At 42.5% G+C, this 22,425-nt stretch overlaps 3 protein-coding genes across 4 annotated transcripts; 2 read left to right on the top strand and 1 right to left on the bottom strand.

The window, feature by feature from the left end:
* The first annotated feature begins 2,343 nt into the window (after positions 1-2,343).
* Positions 2,344-3,649, top strand: LOC134452163 (insulinoma-associated protein 1a-like). The gene has a single exon (XM_063202523.1). It carries the CDS (start codon positions 2,344-2,346, stop codon positions 3,622-3,624), a length of 1,281 nt encoding a protein of 426 aa, XP_063058593.1. The 3' UTR covers positions 3,625-3,649.
* A 987-nt stretch (positions 3,650-4,636) lies between these two features.
* Positions 4,637-13,077, top strand: LOC134452838 (cation channel sperm-associated protein 1-like). The gene is made up of 13 exons (XM_063203464.1): positions 4,637-4,731; positions 5,068-5,143; positions 5,689-5,781; positions 5,959-6,168; positions 6,850-6,963; positions 8,940-9,093; positions 10,147-10,382; positions 10,630-10,693; positions 10,835-10,907; positions 10,999-11,044; positions 11,179-11,266; positions 12,403-12,517; positions 12,889-13,077. Exons 2-13 carry the CDS (start codon positions 5,086-5,088, stop codon positions 12,913-12,915), a joined length of 1,278 nt encoding a protein of 425 aa, XP_063059534.1. The 5' UTR covers positions 4,637-4,731; positions 5,068-5,085; the 3' UTR covers positions 12,916-13,077.
* Positions 13,072-22,240, bottom strand: kat5b (K(lysine) acetyltransferase 5b). 2 transcript variants are annotated; one of them, XM_063203462.1, is made up of 15 exons: positions 22,190-22,240; positions 22,014-22,080; positions 21,592-21,660; positions 21,177-21,406; positions 19,953-20,030; positions 19,227-19,376; positions 18,758-18,832; positions 17,997-18,059; positions 17,339-17,587; positions 16,251-16,340; positions 15,994-16,134; positions 15,599-15,692; positions 15,127-15,286; positions 14,305-14,386; positions 13,072-13,873 (listed from the first exon to the last, which is right to left on the bottom strand). In XM_063203462.1, exons 1-15 carry the CDS (start codon positions 22,202-22,204, stop codon positions 13,739-13,741), a joined length of 1,698 nt encoding a protein of 565 aa, XP_063059532.1. In that variant the 5' UTR covers positions 22,205-22,240; the 3' UTR covers positions 13,072-13,738. The 2 variants fall into 2 exon arrangements, with proteins under 2 accessions (XP_063059532.1, XP_063059533.1); XM_063203463.1 differs by lacking the exon at positions 17,997-18,059.
* Positions 22,241-22,425: the final 185 nt, after the last annotated feature.

Genomic DNA, 22,425 nt, shown 5'->3' with positions numbered 1-22,425 from the left:
GGTTCAGGTCAACTCGTGTCCTTCATGGGCCGTGTCTGGCAGTTCAGAAGTCTGTCAATAAAAGCCCAGCCACTCCCCACCATCATTCGCTTTCAACCGCATTGCACTATTGGCATTTGTAAAATAAAAAGTTAGCAATATAGCCATATATTTTAGAATAAAAAGTTATTATCTGTATCTATTCTTTATCTTTATTTTTCTCTCTCCTTTTTGAAACGGTGGTAATGGGCCATGTCGGGCAGGTCAGATGAAAGAATAGGCTGAATACAATTTTCCAGCTTTATGCAAATATCGTGTCAGAGGGGTCAGGGCGGGCGCGTGGCTTGTGGCTCCAAAAGGCACACGCGCAAACTTCCAATTCCAACAAAGGCGGAAAGTAAAAGAATGGGGGAAGGACACCCCCACACCCTTCCATACCGCAATCCGCCTCGCGCTCTTACCCTCCTTTTTGTCCTCTTTTCCCTAGAGGGAGAAAAAAAATCCAATAACAATCAGCTTTCCCCAGAGACAACAGACCGGTTGGGGGACACGCACAACGGCTGCGGGTTGCGTGGGGGATAGAGGGTTGGGTCAGCCCGTGTGTGTCGTCTCAATGGCAAAATGCAAAGAGAAGCGAAGGAGGTGGTCACATTCGTCTCATGTATATTCATTTAATGTATTCTGATGGCTTTCGGGCGCAACGTCTGTTTTAATACCAAATCAAAGTGCCGTTGCCATCATTTGTCATTACACACTTCTCAGTGTTTTTACGGGCTATTTATTTCGCCGGCTGCGTTCTGTTTCTGACAGGACAGCGCATTCTAAAAACAAAGAACTAAAAAAGTTGTTGTGGGTCGTTAGGTAATTTGCATGTGGAATAAAATATTGCTGAGCTTGTTTGCCAAAAGTCAAAAGTAAGAGCAACCACCCCCGTTGAGCATTCAAATTTTAGCCTGTGGAAAACTAACAGTTCTTGTCAGTAGCCTACATGCGCAGTGGTGTTTTTATCGGCCTTTGTCATTAGGCCTACTGAATAAATGGTCTTATTTAGTGAACCTTGTCAGAACATTTGGGTCATACTCGCAATAATAATCTATGTTAGTTTGGCTTAGCCTAATCAATAAATGACAACTGTTAAATGAGAGGTTCGTTATTATAGGCCTATTTTTAGTCCTGGCACAAACACATCCATAAAAGCAGACCAACGGCACAAACTGTTTCCCCTATGTTGATGAGCTAGGGATGCAGTAGCCTAATTAATCAGGGGTGGTGTGGCGAGAGAACTGAGACAAAAAGTTTGTTTGCTTAGGCCTAACGTTGTTTCTTATTACAATCAGGCAGGCGCATCGATCAACGTGCGCTCACAGGTCTCCCCTCATGAAAGCAGCGGGGATGCATGTGATGTCTTTTGCGCCAGATTGTGGACGTGTGATGAAAATTGTTAATTTCGATGACAATGACATGCCAGACTGTTGCCATTGTTTGGATCAGACGTCAGGAGGAGGTGGGGTTGAATTCCGTGGAGGGTTAACAACAACACTCAAAACTGCCCAAACCAGAATATAGCCTATAGCCCACAATATTGCAAATAAACATAGGCCTTGGTTCAAAGTTATATGAGCTATTAATATGGGCTAGACACAATTCTGGAATTGGTCTGCTTGCATGGATGTGATTGTTTTAAGTGGGTAGAGGATTCTGTGTACGCTATTCTTTTCTTTCTTTCTCTCCTTCTTTCTCTCTTTCTTTGCTTAAATGCTGACACAATCTTTACTCACCAAGACAACCCCCCCCCCCCCCCTTCCTCCCCTCCCCTCCTCTCCGAAAACGCACTTTTCTCCCCTTTCTTTCTTTCCCCAGTTTTTGATGAACGGATGCGGCACGTGTGTTCTGAATGGAGTCCCCTAGGAGCAGGCCTGAATAAAGGGGCCGATAAGGTTAGAGTGTGGCATGGTGCAATCTGCATAATGGCCAGGGACCGTCAAGGACGGGGCAAGTGGCCGAGGAGGCGTGCTATGGATGGGGGGCGGCGGAGGAGAGAGGGAGGGGGTTGAGATGGAGTTGGGGTGGGGTGGGTTGGGTGTGACATCTGCCACTCCACTCATCTGAGACCCCGGGTGGATCATGTTGCCGGGCCCCCAACCATTGATGCCTGGACCTGGGCCATCTGCGTCCTAACTGATGCACAATGCCCGCCCGGAGGCTTTAAAAGGACGAGTCGGGCGAGAGGGGCGTCAGTATCTGGAATCACGTCGCAGTGTTTGGGGGGCACACGAGTCCTTTCTCCCCTTTCCCGAGTCAACACATCTGATCTCAAGGTGACAACAACAATAATAACTTATTGGACTCCACATCAGAGTCACCATGCCAAAGGGGTTTCTTGTGAAACGGTCCAAAAAGGCCGGCGCCGCATCGTACCGGGTTCGCGACGACGCTGAACCGATTCAACGTTTCCTCGCCGTTGCCGGTGCGTCAACCCTCCACCTCTTCACGGACAATATGCAAGCGCCGAGATTACCATCAAGAACCCCAGAGAGAGTTTACTTCGGAGGGATGCCCGAATCATTCTATGCTCCGTCTCTAAGCCCCACTCGACCGGACAGGTGTGAGGACAGCAATCAGTACCCCACGGAGACGGAGCCCAGTCGCAACACAGTCTCTCCCTCTTTACCGGAGAGCTTTCCCGAGCCGGTTCTGGGCAACTTCGCTGTCAATGGCTCGCCAGCATCCCCCTCCCTACCAGAAATGACTTCCAACTCGGAGTGTATTGTGAAGCAGCAGCCAAGAGCGTCAGGGAAGAGACCTGCTCAAGCAACAGCGAAAAATCTGAGCGCCTCCAAAAAGCGCAAGTCCACGGGCTCTCCAAATCAAGAGAAGCGCCCTGTCACCCGGGATGAAGTCACCACGTCGCCGGTGTTGGGCTTGCGTATTAAAGAAGACGCAGGTGAGGACGCGAGAAAGAGTTCAACTGCAACTTGTCCACTGGGTGGGTTTGTCTGTCAGCTCTGCAAAGAAAGTTACCAAGACCCGCTCGGCTTGGCGCACCACAAGTGCTCACGCATAGTGCGCGTCGAGTACCGCTGCACCGAGTGTGACAAAGTTTTCAGCTGCCCCGCCAACCTCGCCTCTCACCGGCGCTGGCACAAGCCCAGGAACGCACAAGGGGAAAGCGTTTCCCCTCAACGAGAGGAGAGCAAGTCGTCATCGACAGAACCCGGCCATGTGTCCAGCACCAGAGAAGTTATGACGCCGCCACCCCACATCGCAGATTCGGCTTCTGAAGACGAGATGCCTTTTAGTTGCCACCTGTGCGCAAAGAAGTTCAGACGGCAAGCCTATCTGAGAAAGCACTTGGCTCTCCACAGCAGAAAAGCCAACAGCCAGCTACAGGAGCAGCTGTCTCCTGATGTCCCGTTGAGAGCGCAAAGTCCCGGGGATAAATCCGAAGTGGGGAACGCTACATCAGACGGTGCTGCTGTTCAAAACCTGGCTGCCGATCACATGTCTATGCGGGAAGGCGGCGTGTCCTACAACTGTAGATTTTGTGGAGACAATTTCTTCTCATCCCCTGGGCTGACCAGACACATCAACAAGTTTCATCCCACGGAGACGAGACAAGTCATCTTCCTGTCTCGGACAGTTTGAAGTGACAAATTAAAATAGAGCTGTTTAGAGGATTTTATTTTTTATTTTTTAAGAAAATGTAAATATGAAGTTGTTGTTGTTGATGCATGTTATTCATATTTTTGTAAATGCGCCTGTGTTCATAAGATATATTTATTTAATTATTTATTTATGTTATTTATTATTTGCATTATTTATATATTATTTATTCCAGTATTTACTGTCTAGCATGACTTGTATTCATGTGCTCTGAATCATTAGTCACTGTTTTGTATGAATCAAAAGTAGAAAAGCGGCAAACGTTTTTTCTATCCATATTTTTCTACATGTCAGTGTTTAATAATAATAATAAAAAAACAATGGAGGTTATTCAATCGCACCTGTCGTTATTACCGCACCTCGCCAATAAGAGGCAGCAAGACACTTAAGAGCGAGCCTTACTTATAATTGGATATAAAGAGGAATACCTGTAGCCTAGAATGCTACAGTTCACCCAGCAAGGTTGTCTGGGGTTTGGAAACTTGTCCTGTGTTTTAAGTGGGCTGTGCGTACGTGGGTGTCTGCTACACGCAGTCGGGCATTTCGTCATAGGATCTTGACCTTGACTGCTATCCACCCACCTCGCTGAACTATTGGTAGGCCTAAATAGTTACGTGTAGAACTAATGAGACACAGAGAGAGAGAGAGAACAAGAGAGAGAGAGAAAGAGAGAGATTTCCGAGCTTCACTGTATAGAGGTGAAAACGATTTTATAATATAGGCTAATCCACACACACACACCTGCAGTTTAAACAATCAATAACAACAATGGGTATTAACGAAATTGAGTAAAATGTGCGGCCAGTAGCCTAGGCCTATCCGGCATATGCCTAAACACACAGCGTAATCTCCTACTTGGATTGGATTGGCTCGGGGAATGCAACATGGACAATAGAACAGTGCGCACTGAGGCTGAAATAGAAGCAGATAGCTTTAGGAGAAACATAGCTTTTGTGACGTCACAGAGAATGCCGTAAAACTCTACAAACACGAATGGCTAGATGTAGGATTATCCTAGTAGATATGTTACATTTCTACTCTGTATTACATCTTGACGTTTTTTGCTGAGGGACCCTCTGCAGAAGAGAGGTAAGTTGTCTGCTGCCTCTGGTTTTTATAAAAGCCCAAGTCAATGCAAGTGACTTGTGTAGGCTACAGTTAAGAAAGACAGTGACACAGCAGCCTACTTTTGATCCGATGCTTATAATAGCCCCTTATTTGTTTATTTGTTGGATCCCCATTGTCACAGCTACTCGTCCTCCTTGACTTCATTATTTTATTTAAATTGATAGGCCTAATTCAAATCATCATCTGGATGGATAAGCAACGTTTGACAGTGTATAAGGTCTGTGTCAATCACCTGGCATTTTTTTGTATTACACTATTGTTAATATTTTCATCTTTTCTATTCTGAATTGATCATAGCTGACCTGAGAGAGGGATATGGACGAGAGGGGGGGCCACCCCCAGGCCCACTGGCAGATGATGGGGGGGAACTCTGGTAAGGGGAGCAAGAGCAAGATCACTGATTTATGAACATGTAAATACATGTTGTATTGTATTGTATGCACATGATGGTAAGGTTGTCAATGGCCAGTTACATTTTCTTTTCAGAGAATATTTACGTACTATAACTATCATTCCTCCCCCTACTTGTTGTCACAATGGTTGCATTGAGTAGTAGTGTCCTTTAAATGAAATGAAGGCAAGAGAGAGATAACTGGAGCAACAAAAACAAAGACCATAACACCAGAGAGGTGTTCCAAGAATCTGGCTTAGTATTAAACTAATATTATTAAACTGGCTAAGTGAGGTAGTGGTAACTAATGTAATAGAAGAGCTTGGAGTGCTGCTTTTCTTAACTGAATGACACCTGTGGGCTACACAACATTAGCAGGTTTACCACTTCCAGTAAATTAACTTAATCAGAGAGAAACGAGATCCTGGTGTTGTGTACTTAATTTTTATTGTTCTAGTTTTCTTTATTTAGTCCAGCACTCAATGGTATTGAGACAGATGTGCTTGTTTTTTTTGTTTTTTTCTTAGCTCGACGAGGCAGGAAAAAGATGGCACCTAGAAGAGTATTTTCTGCATGTGGTGATGTCACTCAAGACCAGCTACAGACGCTCCTGCAATTGGGTAATCTTATTTTAAAATCCAATTTCAAGTGTCTGTAGATAGGCCTACAGGTCTTGGTCAATAGGACCTAAATTAATAAATAAACAAATACATATAGGGCCTACATATATACATACATACAGTACAAAGATACATACATACTATTTATGTTTTTTTTTCATGTGATTTTTTTCCCAGATAAGGACAGGGTAATCAGTGAACTGAACAGGTCAGACAAAAAGTACTTAAGAGCAAAAGGCAAGATGCTGTCCTGGAACCGTAATCTCTATAGGATCTTGTTCACCTTCACTGAGCATCGCCTCTTTGACCAGTTCATTCTCTTTGTCGTCCTGCTCAACACCGGTCTCCTAGTGGCTCAGACCTACCAAAGCATTGCTATCAGGACAGGTAATAAGAGGAGACAAAAGACAGTTACTGTACATGCTGTATCATAGACAGACAGGTGCCTTAATATATGTTATTAGGTTAGACTCTATTTTACTGTACGCTACAGTGTGGCGATATTTGGCATCACACACTGTATGCTCACTGATGGCTACCCAAGGGTTAGGGTTGGGTATGATACAGCGTAAGTAGGCTACATGTTTACACATTGTTAGTTTACATGTGGATACACTGACATAGTGCATAAAACCTAAAGCAAATTGCGACAAAATGACTGAGTGAATCAGCGGGTGATTGACACTGGGAATGTCATAACCTGATGTTTGTATGCCCTGTCTCAGTACAAATGTACACAGTAGTGTACATTTGACACTTTTAATTCAACACTCCGAGTCAAGTTTAACATTGATAGTGTTGGTTTGATCTTGCTGTAAGTGTTGAACTAGCACCTTAACATTTACTGTGTAATTGCCAATTTAGCCTGATGATTGTCTGGTCGAATGATGAGGTAAAACCAGGTCATTTGAAATATGTGGCACTGGATTGTAACTAATGATTCCAGGTTGCCCATCACTGCTTATTCTTCTTTGCCTACTAATCCATGTGCTGCATAAGTGTTTTATTCTGTGAAAAGTGCTATACAGATACATTTCACTTATTTATTTTCTCCCTGCTCTCTCATAGGATGGTTTATGGCAGCCCTGGATGGAGCCTTCATTTCGATCTACTTGATGGAGTTCGTACTGAAGTTTATGGTCTGGGGTTTTCTATACTTCAAAAATACATGGAATAACATAGGTAAGTAATATGAATGAAACTATGCATTAAACTTGAAACAAAGGTTTTCTCCTATGATATTCAATACATACCATATTACAAAATTTACTGTGCTGTGCAAATCTCTAGGGCAGGCGGCAGTGATGGTGGTGGTGGTGGTGGTGGTGTGTGTGTGTGTGTGTGTGTGTGTGTGTGTGTGTGTGTGTGTGTGTGTGTGTGTGTGTGTGTGTGTGTGTGTGTGTGTGTGTGTGTGTGTGTTATGGTTTCTTTTTTGGGGGGACTGGCCTTTAAAATGAGATGGCCCATCTCAAGGGGTTATCCCTTTCAATTTCCAACTGTTTGATGGGGTGTGTTTAAGGCAAGGACGCACCAGATCATTTAACAGCTGAGTGAATGTATGGTCTAATTGTTTGAAGCCTCAACCAGTAGCATGCGGAGACATTCCATGAATGAAAACTAGACACGACCTTTGCATCTCCTACGGGGAAATGTTGCAGATGGTTTGCTTGGCCAGACGAAAGTCTCTGAGACTTGCAGTTGTGATAGCCAGGCAAGGTCACTGCAACTACTGGACAGGGTACCCAAGGGTCTCTTTCCATTATCCTAACTTCCATCCTACCTTGCGCTTGTGACCCTGTAATGACGTCGCAAGATCTCATCGACGACAGAAATTTTATTCAATATATTGCAAAAGCGAAATTCAAGTATCATTTCATTTGTAAGTGGGATGTTGAATGGGGAAAAGTCCCCTTAAAGACTTGTGCTGGGGTGACAGCAGGGAGACTTTGTTGTTTTCTCCAAGGTGGCGGGACATCAGCTAAGCGCAAGGCCACAAGCACAGTTTGAGGATGGGAGTTAAGATAATGGAAAGAACCCATGATGTGTAAGGTGCTTGCCAAAGTATTGTAGAAATAAGAAGAATGTCCGCACACTGCTCCCGTGTTGCTTTTTTATTTTTTCTCAAGTGCCAGGGGCCGCGTAACTAAGGTGCTTGCCTATCCATAAAGCTGAATGGCAGGTCTTATATATTTCTAGTAGTAAAACGGCAAAGCAAGCCACGGACCACCAGTAATACTACCACGGACCACTGGTTGAAAGTCTAAGCCTTACTCATAACATGTCCAGAATGTCTTTGCAGCCAATGTCAACATGCATTTGTATTGCTCACACTACCCTTGACTCGTCAGTGCCCGAAGAAGCAGCATTTTTTTGTTCCCATCTTTCCAAGCTAATTGGGGTATGGGTTTGTTTGCACATTTTTTTTAAATTGTCTTAACCTACTCCAAATAGGCCTCTCATGCCTGCAACATCAGCAGACACCTTACATGACAACAGTGACATTTGGGATATTTGGAGAATGTTAAAGGACCACTGTGTAAGATGGTGGACAGAGTAGGTATTGCAACTATGCTGCTCATTGAAATGGTGATGTCTGCTGACAAATTTGATCCTTTCATAAATATTTACTAAATAATAAAAAATATTTACAGCTACATTTACAGCTAAACAATGTCTATTTCTGGAAATTCTAAATGGCAGAGCATGGAGAAGATCCCCCTTTTCATGTATGAAAAGGGCAATTTTCCTTACCTGACTCTTGCCCTCTAGTTTGCCGTTCCACCGGAGGGAATGGAACGCCCCCGTGTGTAGTTGCTGAACACAGCCAGATGATTTAAACCAGGTTACAATTTTTCCCAGTCATAATGAATAATTTGATGGTGGTGGTAAGTGTTCATGAAAAAGGTAACATTTTTGAATGGGCAGCATGAATTCTGGAAATAAACTACTAAAAATGTTCCGCAGTGCACCTTTAAGATGTTTTAAACAATATGTCAACAAATGGCTTGCCAATTGCTGGAAAGGTTACTGAAAAGTCAAGGGTAGTCAGTCACACTGCATGTTGAAAGCTGAATTTCCGCTTAATTTCCCAAACCTTCATATTTCTGTCATGCCTGTCCATCAGCGTCTCCCTCTGCCTCACTCTGTCCCCCACACAGATTTCTTCATCATCCTCATCAGCATGATTGATTTTGCATTGCCATTTATTCAAACTGGAAGTTTGAATGATCAAGCCGCGGCCGTGTTCCAGTTCTTAAAAATCTTCAAAGCCAGTCGCGCCATTCGAGCCTTCCGAGTCCTCCGCACCATCAAGTAAGCACTTGTGCACGCTCTCTGCTTTAAGTAATTGTCTGGGATTTATGCCCATGTTCATTCATATGGACAACAGGTTGATCATGTTGTCAGCGAGGACAATATCATGTACGCACTGCAACAGAGTCAGGCTTGATGCATTGTAGCAAAAAATGCATCCTAAACTCTTGGCACTTACTCACATAGCATGTGGGTCACTGACCTTCTTCTACAAACCTACACTTGCCATTCCTCATATGGCTCACAAACTCAACAGAGAAACAGGGGTATTCCAAGGTTAAGTGATAAACCTAACTAAGTTAACTACAAGAAGTGGTAAAGCTGATAATAGATAGCCTACATGCATCCTTTAGTCAGGAGGAGTGAGAACTCTAGGCTCTTCTATTAGACGATTTACCACTAGCATTACTACGATTCTACCACTACCTCAAGTCAACCTGGTTTACTACCAAGCTAAGTTCTTGGAATACCCCACAGGTTTCCTGACTGGAACTGCCAATCGAAAACACCCACACGATATCAGGACAGGGCACAAGATGGAGAGTGCTTCTGACTGGCAATTCCAACCAGGAAATCCTCTGTTCTGATAATAAATCACCAGTTAAAAATGCTTCAACATTTTAAGTTCAAATCTGTGCTGTGTCCACAGAAATGTACAGTCATTGGAGCACACAAAGTAAAAAATGTGATGGGCAACCTGGATTTGTTAATTTACAGTGCAGTGCTGCATATTGCAAATCAAATTACCTGCTTTTTTACGTGTCCAATTCAACAAAGCAATTGCTTGGTTGAATGATCACCTGCTTGAAATGGACAGGAAAAAATAGGTACTGTTGGTCAATTGGACTGTTGGACTGTTGGTGACATTGGACTGTTAAGTAATGAATCCATGGGAGTGTTCCAAGAATATGGTTAAGCGAAAAACTTGGCAATCAGAATTGCCCACTCGATAAAGGAAGGAAAAGTAAATAAGATTAAAAAATTCTAGCCTTTGTCCATAGAATGTACAGTCAATGATCTAATAATACACGTATGTGTTTTGAACCCTTGCAGATTTCTCCAAAGCCTGATGACCATCATCTCTACGTGCATCCAGTCCTTCCAGTCAATGGGGGCCATCATCATCCTCATGTTCACCTTCCTTCTCATGTTTGCTGTCATCTTCCGCGAGATGTTCAGCCAAACGGACCCCGAGCACTTTGGCAGCATGTTCCGCACCATCTTCACTCTGTTCCAGCTGCTCACTCTAGACGACTGGTCCTTCACATACTCTATCAGCAGGGACAGAGGTAGGGACATCACGGGTAGGGGTGGGCAAAATCCAAGGGTTGGTGAAGGTGAGGTGGATAACATGTATGCCACCTCTACCATAAAATGCCAACACCCTTGTCCTCTTAACAGCATTATCGACATGATATATGATATGAAAGTTATATTTTCGTTGGTGCCATAATTTCAAGGGGCAACCCCTGGTTTGAATCAATGGCTGTCTTGTGTACTCACATGGTTGTTCATGCTTCACATGGTAAATGGCAGGAGCACCACACATCATCATCTTCCTCATCCTCTACATTGTGGTGGAGTACTTCACTTTCCTCAAGTAAGTGGCCTCAAAAAGTATCCACTGGCTAGTTCTTTGTAATGGACTATTATAATAATAATAATAATAATAATAATAATAATAATAATAATAATAATTGCGGTACACTTTAATTTTTTCTTTTAATGTTTATATTTTTAGTTTGTTCATGGCCGTGTTGGTAGACAATTTCCAGCTGAAGATTAAGAAGAGAATGTTCACCAAGTTTCAAGCGGTATTCACCCTCTTTATAGTACTTTAGTGCTACTTGACTATCACTGTAATTTACACAAGACTATGATATTAAGACAAGTATTGGATTTCAGTTTCAGGATGCGTTTGAGGAAGAGTTGGAGTCCGTCAGAAGAATAGGTAAGCAATGACAACTGACTACATAACTGTTAATGAACTATATTATCTACACAAATCAGAGCAAGTAACATAATCAGCCACCTCAAATGTGTTCCATCTTTTCAATCTGTGACATTACTGATCTTTTTCGTCAGACAAGAAAAATGATGCACCTCAAACTGATGAGGAGTTTTATCAGGAAGCCCTGGCGCTGGCCTACCCCGACCACAAAAACGCTCAAAGGTGAGTTGACAGAGAGTGCGTTACAATATGCGACCTTGCCTCCTCCACTTGTGCTTGTGGCCTCGCCCCGCCTCCTGGCCCCTCCTCTGTGGAGAAAACGATAGTTACCCAGCTGTCAGCCTAGCCACAACTTTTCAGGGACTGTTTTTCATTCACCATCCCAATTGCAAATGAGAAAAAGACTTTACAATTCAGCTTTGGCAAGATATTGAAATATAATGCTGTTGTCAGTGATGTCATCATGACATATTACTTCATGGTACGAGGAAACAAGCACAAGTGGAGGAGGCAAGGTCGCATATTGTAATGCACTCAGAGTAGCCTGGCTATCATGACTGCTGGCTATCATGACTGCTGACAAGTTGAGTTGTCAACCTAATGGTGGCGAGGATGTGTTCAAAAGCAAATCGGGCTGCCCTGGCAATTCGTGCCTTTTGTGCATGGTTAGTGTCAAAATCGGGTTGTAGCACTGCTTCAAATGTGCGATTCACTCATGAGGGTCGACCAGCATTTCAAACAGTTTTCATTTTCTCACAATTGATCTACGATTGGACAAAAACATTGGCCCAATTCCCGAAAAGTCGTGTAACTGACGAATTGTGGCAAAGTTGAGCTCAAAAAAAGCTGTGTATGCCTGGCATAACTTGTGTTCATGAAATGCCATTGTATGCCGCTGGTTGAAGCTACGGACAACCCTTTCCCTCACTCATCTATGAATGGAACTGGGGCGTCATTGGCTTAACATCACCGCATCAAGAGCCCTATTCTGTTAGAATTTTATATTTTCTAGATTGTGTGTCTGGCCAAACTACTCTGAGAAATGAATCTTTGTCGTATGAGTGGGCCCAGGCTAGTGTGAGACAGAGATGAAAGGCACTCGATGATGTCGGCTTATGACAACATACAGTAGACATGTTCTTTGAATGAGCTGTAGTTTTGACAGATCGATATGAACGTAAATGTTTTTAAATTTCATAAACAATTACATGAATAATATGTACATTTTGAGCTTTTGACCTCATCCCCAAATTTCTTCAAAATATGTGGAACTGCCACAGATTTTGTCACAATGCTCCATGTTCATTTCACGGAATTCTGTGAGATCATGTTTTCTGAAACTGATGTGATTGCTACAGGGAGGTGGAATGCATCTGCAACTATCTGAAGCTTCTGACAGCGGTTGAACAGAGCCAGCAGACATTCTGGTCCCAAGCTGCTGTGATGGACAGATTCACAGACGCCTTCTTTGATGTAAGGTCATCGTAAAGCAATGCTATTAGTTGCCAGTGAAGGGCAACCTGGATTCATTCAGTTTACGATCCAATGTCACACACCACAAATGACCTGGCTTTGCCTGCCAAATTAACCCAGGTGATCATGCAACCAGGAAATCACCTGGCTGAATTGGACAGGAGAAACCAGGTCATTTGGATGTGGCACTAGACTGACACTAATGAATCCAGGTTGCCAATCACTATTACCCTCTCAAATACTCATCAGCAACTAAATCCTAGGCTAATTAGTCAAATTACTGATCATATGAAGTGTGGTAGACATTCCATGACTAATACTAATACTTAATTATATTTTTACATGTATATCTATATCATTTTCTCTTGCAGGCTGGCGACGAGGTTGAAGAGGACTAAAGCATATACCTTTTTGATTTATTTCAATGGAAATGAGAAAACTCATTAGAAATTTAATTTTCTAGTTTTGATCATTTATTATTATTTGGAGGGGATCTGCAGAGACGCCCGCTGTTATATCAGTTATTATAGCTAAATAAAATGCACAAGTCAAGATTTCAATGACTATACATTTATTAGGGTGAAGGCATGATTGGGGTTCCTAGTTCACATTTACAACTATAAAGGTTAATACACAGTTTTACAAGGAAATGATACGCTTTAAAATAAGCACAGCCACTGTGCCTGACAATTACCATAGTTTTACATTCAGATAAAAAAAAGACAGAACAGCTGTACAAAGTACCCAAATTTACATTCTTGTAACAGTAGACTCATGGCTTTTTTCTTGTTTTAAAAAGAGCAAACTGCCACTGTTTTTTTTTCAATACAACATTATCGAAAAAAACAAAAACCTTTACAAAGAAAGAGCTGAAAATGTACTAATACCTCTGAACACTTTTGAAGCTTCTGCTTCTTCACTGCTTTGCTGGATATGAGATTGTTATTTGCCCTGTACGAGAGACAATCCAGGAAGAAGGAGGAGCGACGCAGGTGAGAAAGGAGAGTAATGCATGTGGAGAATGCAGACTTCTGTGTGTGTGTGTGCGTGTGTGTATGTGTGTGTGTGTGTGTGTGTGTGTGTTAGCGTGTGCACAGCCGCTGACAGTTTTGGCCGGGCCTTAGACAAAGTCATCTGAAAGGGTCTCCTCTCTCCATGGGCCTGGGACAAATGACCTCTTGGGCCTTCCCCGTCAGCCTCCCTGTATGAGTGCACCATGCTTCACCACTTCCCTCGCTTGCTCCAGTCTTTTGGGGTGAAGTGGAGGCATTTGGAGTCAATGCGTAGATGTCGTTTCTGCATGGCCCTCTCGTGGCCCTCAACGATGTCCTCTGACAGAGTCAGGATGTACTGGCCCTGTGTGTCGGTTGGGGAGAGAAAGAGCAGGAACAGACACGAAGCATAATGAAATTAGGGGGAGAATTTTAAAAATCAAAATGAAACGAAATTAGGGTAAGAATTTTAATTGATGGCACATTGTGCCAACACACATATGCAAACATGCGGTCACACACACACACACACACCTCAATGTCCATCAAATCCCAGAGGCAATGTGATTTATACAACAAAGTCCAACAACGTAAATTCACAACAAACTATACTGTATGACATAACATGTCTGTGTGCCATATTCTCTTGTTGGAGGAGACCCCTACTGGACGATGAACGACATTACCAAAAATGACTCGCCATTTCATTCAGGCCATGGAAAAAAATGGAGCACTTTTAAGCATACAGCCATTTGCCAAAGCCTTACATTAGTCTTCCACCACCATGTTGCTTACCTTGTAGTAGTTGATGAGGTTGAGGTATTGGAGTGTAGATATGACATCCTCCTTCTTAACGCTGGTGATCTCACTGATTTCACTACAAACAAGACAAAAACACAACATTCAGTGCAATCAGGGCAATATAATAATCATATCGTCAGCATGTTTCATTATTAACAACAACAACAATTTTTATTAATGCATGATTACATATTACAATACCGGTGCATTACATTGAGCTTACACTTTCATCTAAATCAAATCAGTTATTGAGGTACAAGTATTGGTTAGTGCCTGCAGCAATGTAGAGTTAGGTACCTTGCTCAAAGGCATTTCAGCCATGGATGAAAATGCTAGTCAGAGTGGGCTTCGAACCTACAACCCTATGATCTAAAATACCAACTCCCTACCCATTCAGCCCAACCATAGCTGCCCCACTGTTGAGATTTCTGACCTAATGGCCTACTCCTTGGTCACAGAGACGCGTCTGCCCATTACCTGGATTTCACAACCAACCCAAACCAAAGGAAATCAAAACAGGCAAGCAAACAAAACCAGATCAAATTACATTACACTTAGCTGACGCGTTTGTCTAAAGTGACTTGGTTATTTACAGGGTACTGAATACAGTCCCTGGTCCAATGTGGGGTTAGGCATCTTGCTCTGGGGCACTTCAGTCATGGCTGAAGTTGCAGGGAGGGGTCAGGGTGGGATTTGAACCTGCAGCAATCCTCTGATCTTAAGACCACCTCCCTAACCATTAGGCCACGGCTGCCCCACCAAATCAAAACACACACAATCAAATCAAACCAAATCCAAACCAAAGCAGGGGCCTACTTGATGGTGATCTGCGGCCGCTCCCCGTTCTCCGACTTGAGGTCCATGAGGATCTCCAGGATGGTCTGGGACCAGTAGGAGCGGTAGGACAGCAGGCCCAGGTCCGACAGGGGCTTCTCTGGCGTCCCCGTCTTGCCCTCCACCTTGGACAGCTCGTAGCCTGGGGACAGCAGCAGCAGGGGGAGAGGAGAAGACAAAGGACAGGACAGGACACGGGTCAATAACAGCTCATCATGTCTCTCTCCGTGTCTCTCAATATGGTGGAGGGGGGGTTGGACAGTAACAGAGATACTTTGCCATCATCATTGGAAAGGCCATGTTGTTCAGTTTCGAATGAAATATGATGTGGAAACCGCTAAAAGTACATACTTTGTGGTGGGTGAAGTAACTAAATTACATTCACAACACTAAATCCTTATCCCTGATAGTGTACTGAAGACAGGGAATGCTTGGAAAACATGGACGGACTTACTGAATTCTATGAGCAGTTTGCCATAGCCTCTCCTCTGGTACGGCGGTAACGTCAGAATGCAAGCCACGTTGTAATCTTCCGTAGACTCTTTTTCCTGGTAAAGGACAGATGAAATGTATGAGAGGAAAATCAATTTTTATTGTGGTGTTGGTGTGATATAATTCCTAATGTAACCCATTCAATGGCATTGGGAAGCTATTCAGTGATGCCTCTATTTTGATGCAATTGATATCAAAACAGGGTATGGAAATGGCATTGCACTAAGCACCATAGACACTAATTATACTACTCAATAATCAAAAATTGCTTCCAAACTGAAGAAAGACAGAAGAACATTTTCAGAAAAGCTACATTCATCTAACCCTAGAGGAGAAAGTCGTAAGTAAATCTTGTACCTTTGAGAAATACCCCACTATGTGAAAGCCTTTGGAGTCGTACTCTGTCATGACGTAGAAGAGGAATGGGTCTGTGTCGTAGTAGAGCGTTTTATGGTCCAGGAAGCACTTGGCCAGTAGACACAGGTTCTGGGAGTAGTTCTGGGAGTAAAGATGACACAACCGTGGATGAGCTTTGGCGCGTTACCCAAGCATGCATGCTCACTACCACACAAGCATGTACGCACTCAATTAAATGTTTCTTCTCATGAAATCACCTTGTTTTTCCTGCCATCGATTTCAAAGAAGGAGATGGTCCCTTTACGATAAATCTCATTTCCTGGTGGATGCCGAAGGTTGCATTTTGTCTGGAAAAAGAACAACAACCACTGACTTAGAAGGCAACAAAAAAGCAGCATGTAGGAAACCAAATATATTCCACTAAAAAAAGATGTAAAAAAACCCTCCCCTCCTACTACTGTAGAATTGATGTGCAAGTTTTACACTGATGTATAAGTTTTACTACTGTTAATGCAGCTGTGTGTGATTAAGGTAAAAGTTGATTAAGCGTTCCTTTTCAGCTGTACCAAGCAACACAGTGTAAAGTCATCTGTCAATACATCATCACAACACAAAGACATCACCAAAGCTGCACATTTGAGCGCTTTGTTGTTTGCTACTGCCACCTTGTGGCAGAACAGCGTACTGCAACACTTTCAACCCGAGTACAGCTATGCTTGCGTACTAACTTGTAACGTAATTGGCGTATGGCAAAGCCAGAGTAGATGAAAGCAGTGGTTCTTAACCTGGGGTGCAGGCACCTCCTGGGGGTGAGCCAGAGATTTAAGGGGGTGCACAGAATTTTGTTTGTGTTGAGGTTTGACCAAAATTCTGCTTCCAAACATTATAATTAGGCAAAATCATAACCAAATTAAAACATGCTTTGGTCCCCATGTAAAGTCATTAAAGTATTGATTAATGTCTAAAGGAAAGAATCACTTAAATCATTTTTAGTGCGTATACACGTGTAGACGTTTGGGATGGGGGTGCGCGGCTTATCTTGGGAACGGGTAAGAGGGTGCTTTATGAAAAAAGGTTAATAATAAGACCCATGGGGTTAGAGGGCAGGGGGTTCCAAGAACATGGTGATTAACCTGGATGAGTTTACCAATAGGGACTTGAAAACCTGCTAGATAGCCCACCCGTATCATTTAGTTAGAAAATGAGGACCAGATGATTGGATGATGACTAGCTTGTTGAACTATTTCCCATTACCTCAAGGTTACTTTAACCTGATTCACTACCGAGCCAGGTTCTTGGAATGCTCCTCTGAGGCGGGCACTGCAGTATGACGACAGCAACTCACCAGGTGCCTCTGCAGACACTTGAGGCTCTTGAGGTACTTGAGGCAGAACTCGCAGAGGTAGAGGATGGGCAGGGCGGTGAGCTCCTGCGGGTAGGGCGAGAAGTACCAGGGCTTCAGCCGGTGCCGGCCCAGCTCGATGCAGTCGATGTTCTTCATGCGCGTGACGATGTCGTCGTGGCTGCGGTCCGACACCAAACTGCCCGTCATGCGCGGCGCCGAGGGAATGCCATCCGTACTGTCCTGCGAGTCCTACAACACGTCGGCAGTGTCAAGTCAGAGAGAGGCAGCAGTAGAGAGACGCCAGTTGTTACACAATTAAAGACTATGACATCCAACTAAAGCCTTTTCTTTTAAATCTCTGCATATTTTTTATTTTACTTTGTTAGCATTTCAAAGCCCTAAAATTGCTGGCCCAAACAGAATGCCTTACAGGTGTTGGGCAAGTGACAATTATTTGCAGCAAGAAGAAGCAACACCTCCAAGTGAGAAGGAGCAACTGAGACCATTAGCTTTTGTTTTGTTGCAGGGCTTAGAAGGTAGTCACAGTCTCCACTGACTTTTACTGGAGACTCTTGACTCCTTTTTAAAGCACACCAGGGCCTGTGCCCTTTCACAGACACACAGCAAAAACAGGCAATGACAAGGAAATCAGACGGACCTCTCCTGACGGCAGAAAGACACTGGGACATCGAGGGCTGTTATACTGGAAAACCTTTATAATCTAGCAGGAAAAACACAGGAAGTGCAGGCTTTTGGACATGGTTTTTGAAGGTGGGGAGGAGGGGGGGGTTTAAAAGGTTTTACTTTTCCCTCCAAAAAAATATGAAAATATATGCATGTAACCTGTATTTTAGAAATCAGTTTATGAATGTTTGTAAAATATTATTCGGAAACTTATGTGTTACAAGTGTATTTTGGGTGCACTTTCAGATTATATCTTGATCTGTGACCTGTAAACATATATTTCTTTTAAAAAGACACATCCTTTTATATGAAAAATAAATTCTTAAAATCACTTTATATTGTTACTGCTCATGTTTGCCATGTCATAGACAGCTAAAGCCTTTCAGCACCTTTGGTCACATGAATTCGTCTTTTGAACTGAAGCCCAAGAAGACCAGCCTGTTAAAGCTAAAGCCTGTTAAAGTCTGAAACTACAGCAGACTTGAGAGTGAGTGAAAATGTCAGTGCTCAAATTGTTTTTTATGGGTATAACAGAACAATTCAGAGGAATTAGTGAAGCAAAACAAAAGAGATTATGATTTGAAATGTAATAGAACACAACAGATTTTGTGCTAGCGTAAAACTATTTTCATTTTTTTTAAATTAATGCAATCAAATGGCTATATGATAAGATGATATGTGAAAAGTGATGAGAGGCATGAGATGAGTGAGAAAAATGTTAGAAAAAAGTTATACCTCATCCGTGCCTCCACAGTTGGCTTTCCTCTTCCTCCCAGGCTGAGATGGAATGAGCCGCCGCGTTGTTCCATTCTTAAAAAGACACGAGACATTGGATATGAAAGGTTATTATACAGGTATTACACGCCTATAAAATCAGACTGGTTTATATAAGCAGGTACGCCCACAAACAGGCACAAGCAGGCAATAATGAGCACATTTACATGCAGGGAATTTTCGGAACTTAAACGGAATGTTGGCAGTATTTGGTTTGCACATGCGCCATTTAAACTTGTTATTGTTATTCATTCCGAATATGGCCGTCTCCTATATTCTGGTAGCAAAACGGCCCTCCACACATGTAAATAGAATACTCCAGAAATTGTTTTAAAACGAACACTGCCAAATCCATTTGAAACTGCAATACTCCCGACATGTAACAGTGGTCTAAAAAGAATGAAAAATGACTGAAGGGGTAAGACTGTACTGTAGTGAGTGGCTCGTGCTCTTCTCTGTTATTTGATTTGGGCGTAAAGGTTTCCCTGGCGGGAGTGTAGGGCTGTGGAGACTCTGTGGACGCCGGCGTTGCTGGGGACGGCTGGGATGTCAAAGACGAGACCGACTCTGTTTTCCTCTTCTGTTGGTCAACAACAAGGCAGACAACACACAAGACATGACAACCAGACAACAAACATATGCATCCATCTCAAAGCTACCTCAAACATTCTAAAGTCTCATTCATTTCCTTTCATTTCATGTACATGGAAAATATACAAATGGTTAATTTACTCCTTCCAAAACAACATTGAAACCATATGCATATTGACAGATGCAAACAAGGGACATACAGCCATCAAAGGATTTAAATAATCTTGAATAGGGAAGCCCTCCACATACTTTTATCCAAACATTGACAGATTATTTCCACCATATTTGCCACCTCATTTCTTTTTTTCCCCTCATTAGTATAAACTGTATCGTCAAAATCAATGACTATAAGCAATTCAACTGTGTGTCTATATAACTCAACTCTATATAATCTCAAAATAGAATGCCAATGAGAAAGACCTAGGAAGTTCACATATGAATTCGAAATTCCCAGAATGGTCATGTATTTATTTTAGACATTTGAAATAGCACCCAATCTGGATCTCTCTCTTTTTTTGGTCATGGCATAGTGTGCTCTGCAGGATGGCTGAGGTGGATATTGTACCGGTGTGGGAAGGGTTTTGCCTCTGGAAGGAGCTGTTGGAGTTTGAGCGTTGTTGTTGTTGTTTTCTAGACTCTTCCTCTGAATTTGGACACAAAGGTGGAGAGGAAGGGGGGAAATCATGATAAATATAAAAGGACAGCCACACTTCAATACCTCCAACAAAGCAAACATTTATAAATGCATTAATTCGAATAGGATTAATTCACAGTTAGATTAATTAGACAGCAATCAATCAATCAGTCAGTCAATCTGTCACACACCAGCCCAGTGACTTTAGAGTCCAATTGAAGATCACAATTTAGACTAGGCCAGTCACTCTTGCAAACTCAGAGAAGGTGATTTGACACGGGTGTGATGTTCTTATTACAGAGTTATAATGCAATAGATGAAACCATTTTGAGCACTGATATAGAGAAAAATAAAAATCTGTGTCTACATTATGCTCTCATTTCAGAGGCAAGCCCACAGTCTATTTTCAGAAAAGCTAATCAACAAGAACGCAAATACGCAGCAGGCGTTCCGAGCATTATAAAATTCAAGAATCATAAATTACACAATATACATAAATATACATAAATTCATCCAACACAATAACACCTTCATCATTCTGTAAAAAGAGGTCAACCAATTAAGTGTTATTAGGACCAAGTTGATTTTACTGTGTACAGTTACAAGTTACAGTTACAAGACCCCATTGATATTTTTTTTTTTTTTACAAAATATAATCCCCATTGGTGATCATCTGTCATGAGGATAGGGCAGGTCTAGGGCTGCACGATTATGGAAAAAATCATAATCACGATTATTTTGGTCAAAATCATAATCACGATTATTTTGGTCAAAATCATAATCACGATTATTTTGGTCAAAATCATAATCACGATTATTTTTTAAAAGAATGAATTATATACGGGATGAGCAAAATAAAATGAATTGTAATAATTACGTAAAGGCAATAGCATGAAACTTAGGTGGACAGATTTCTGTCTAGAAACACCAGCCTGTCAGTATGTTCTGACCTCAAGGACGCTCTCAAAGGTAGGTCACTATTGCCACGATTAAATCACGATTGAAATCACAACTTCGATTTCACGACTTTATCACGATTTTCAATTATTTTAGATTAATTGTGCAGCCCTAGGCAGGTCACCCATTTGATTGTAAATTTCAACTGGAAATGGAATTTAAACAGTGGGGTAAAGCAAGGATAAGACGTTGTCAAACCTGAGGCTGAGGTTGTGTGGGTGGGTGAGCGGGAGCTGGCGTTACAGTTGGGAGAGTGGCTGGAGGATGGACGTCCGGTCTACCGGGCCTTACGACTTCTCTCTCTGGCGAGCTGGGCCGAGATCCCGAGAGCCCATTTTTGGTGGGCGTCTTGGCCTCTTTCTTCGGGAACTGAAGCTTCTTCATGTCAAGTCGGTCTGGCATGACCCACTCATCCAGACGCTTATTAACTTATTGAACATAGGAGGGCAAGAAGTCACAGCATGGAATTTTAGAACTGACACCCGCAACAGGGCGCTACATAATGAGATTGTACATAAAAGTATCTACACTAGCAACAGACCTGTCATGCAATGAATCCAATTGCTATAAAACACAACTTGGGAACAGACATGTTGCCACATAATGTACTTACAATCGATGTAGTGGACATAGTAGAGCTTTTTCCCGGGTATGTCTTTGACACTGAGAATTTCAGCCAAGGCTGTGGAATAAAAGTGTTGCATGTTCAGTTACTGCGTTGTATGAGAGAGTGCATTAGATCATATTAATTATGAAAATAATCTCGTTATGAGTAGGCCTAAAGATGCGGTCTGGTCTGGTTAAACTATAATTCACAACGTTTCCAAGTAACATAACCAGCTAATTGACATGTTGAGAAGCTTGTCGCAAAATGAAAGTGTCATTACTTGCGTCGCGTACAAATAAATTGCTACTAAAGCTTTGTTTACAATCTGACAACAGCTGCCTACGGCTCACCCATGGCAGATAGGCAGCCATGACAGTTGTTTTACTATGGAGCTAACCATTTAGCATCCGGCTAGCTTATGTACTCACGCCACTCGTCTTCATTTTCCTGATTTTTCCGGAGGACAGGAAGACGACAGCCCTCTACGACATCCACCTATGAACAGATAACACCGTTACGAGTATTATTGTTGGATTAGTATTCTAACAAATCACACAATATCGAAGAAAAACACATTTCAAATCGCATAGCCGTATGAACCTACCGATGTATCCGCCATTGTTGTTCTGCTATCGTAACTGATGGCGCAAGGGCTTCTGGGAATGCGCACTAGAGGCGCTCTGGTAGCCGCTGCTTGAGCGCATCTTGAATACAAAGATTTTCTCTAAAACTGTTTTTTGTTTTTGTTTTGTAATTGATCAGTTAGACGCTAGACAACGTTTTGATACATTTGAAGCTGATTTAACATACATTTACGTAATCCTATAGGCTAGTCATAAT

This window comes from Engraulis encrasicolus, chromosome 7 (assembly GCF_034702125.1).
Source record: "Engraulis encrasicolus isolate BLACKSEA-1 chromosome 7, IST_EnEncr_1.0, whole genome shotgun sequence".
Lineage (NCBI taxonomy): Eukaryota > Metazoa > Chordata > Actinopteri > Clupeiformes > Engraulidae > Engraulis > Engraulis encrasicolus.
Note: the sequence above shows the minus strand (reverse complement) of the source record. Positions and strands in the feature narration are given on the sequence as shown.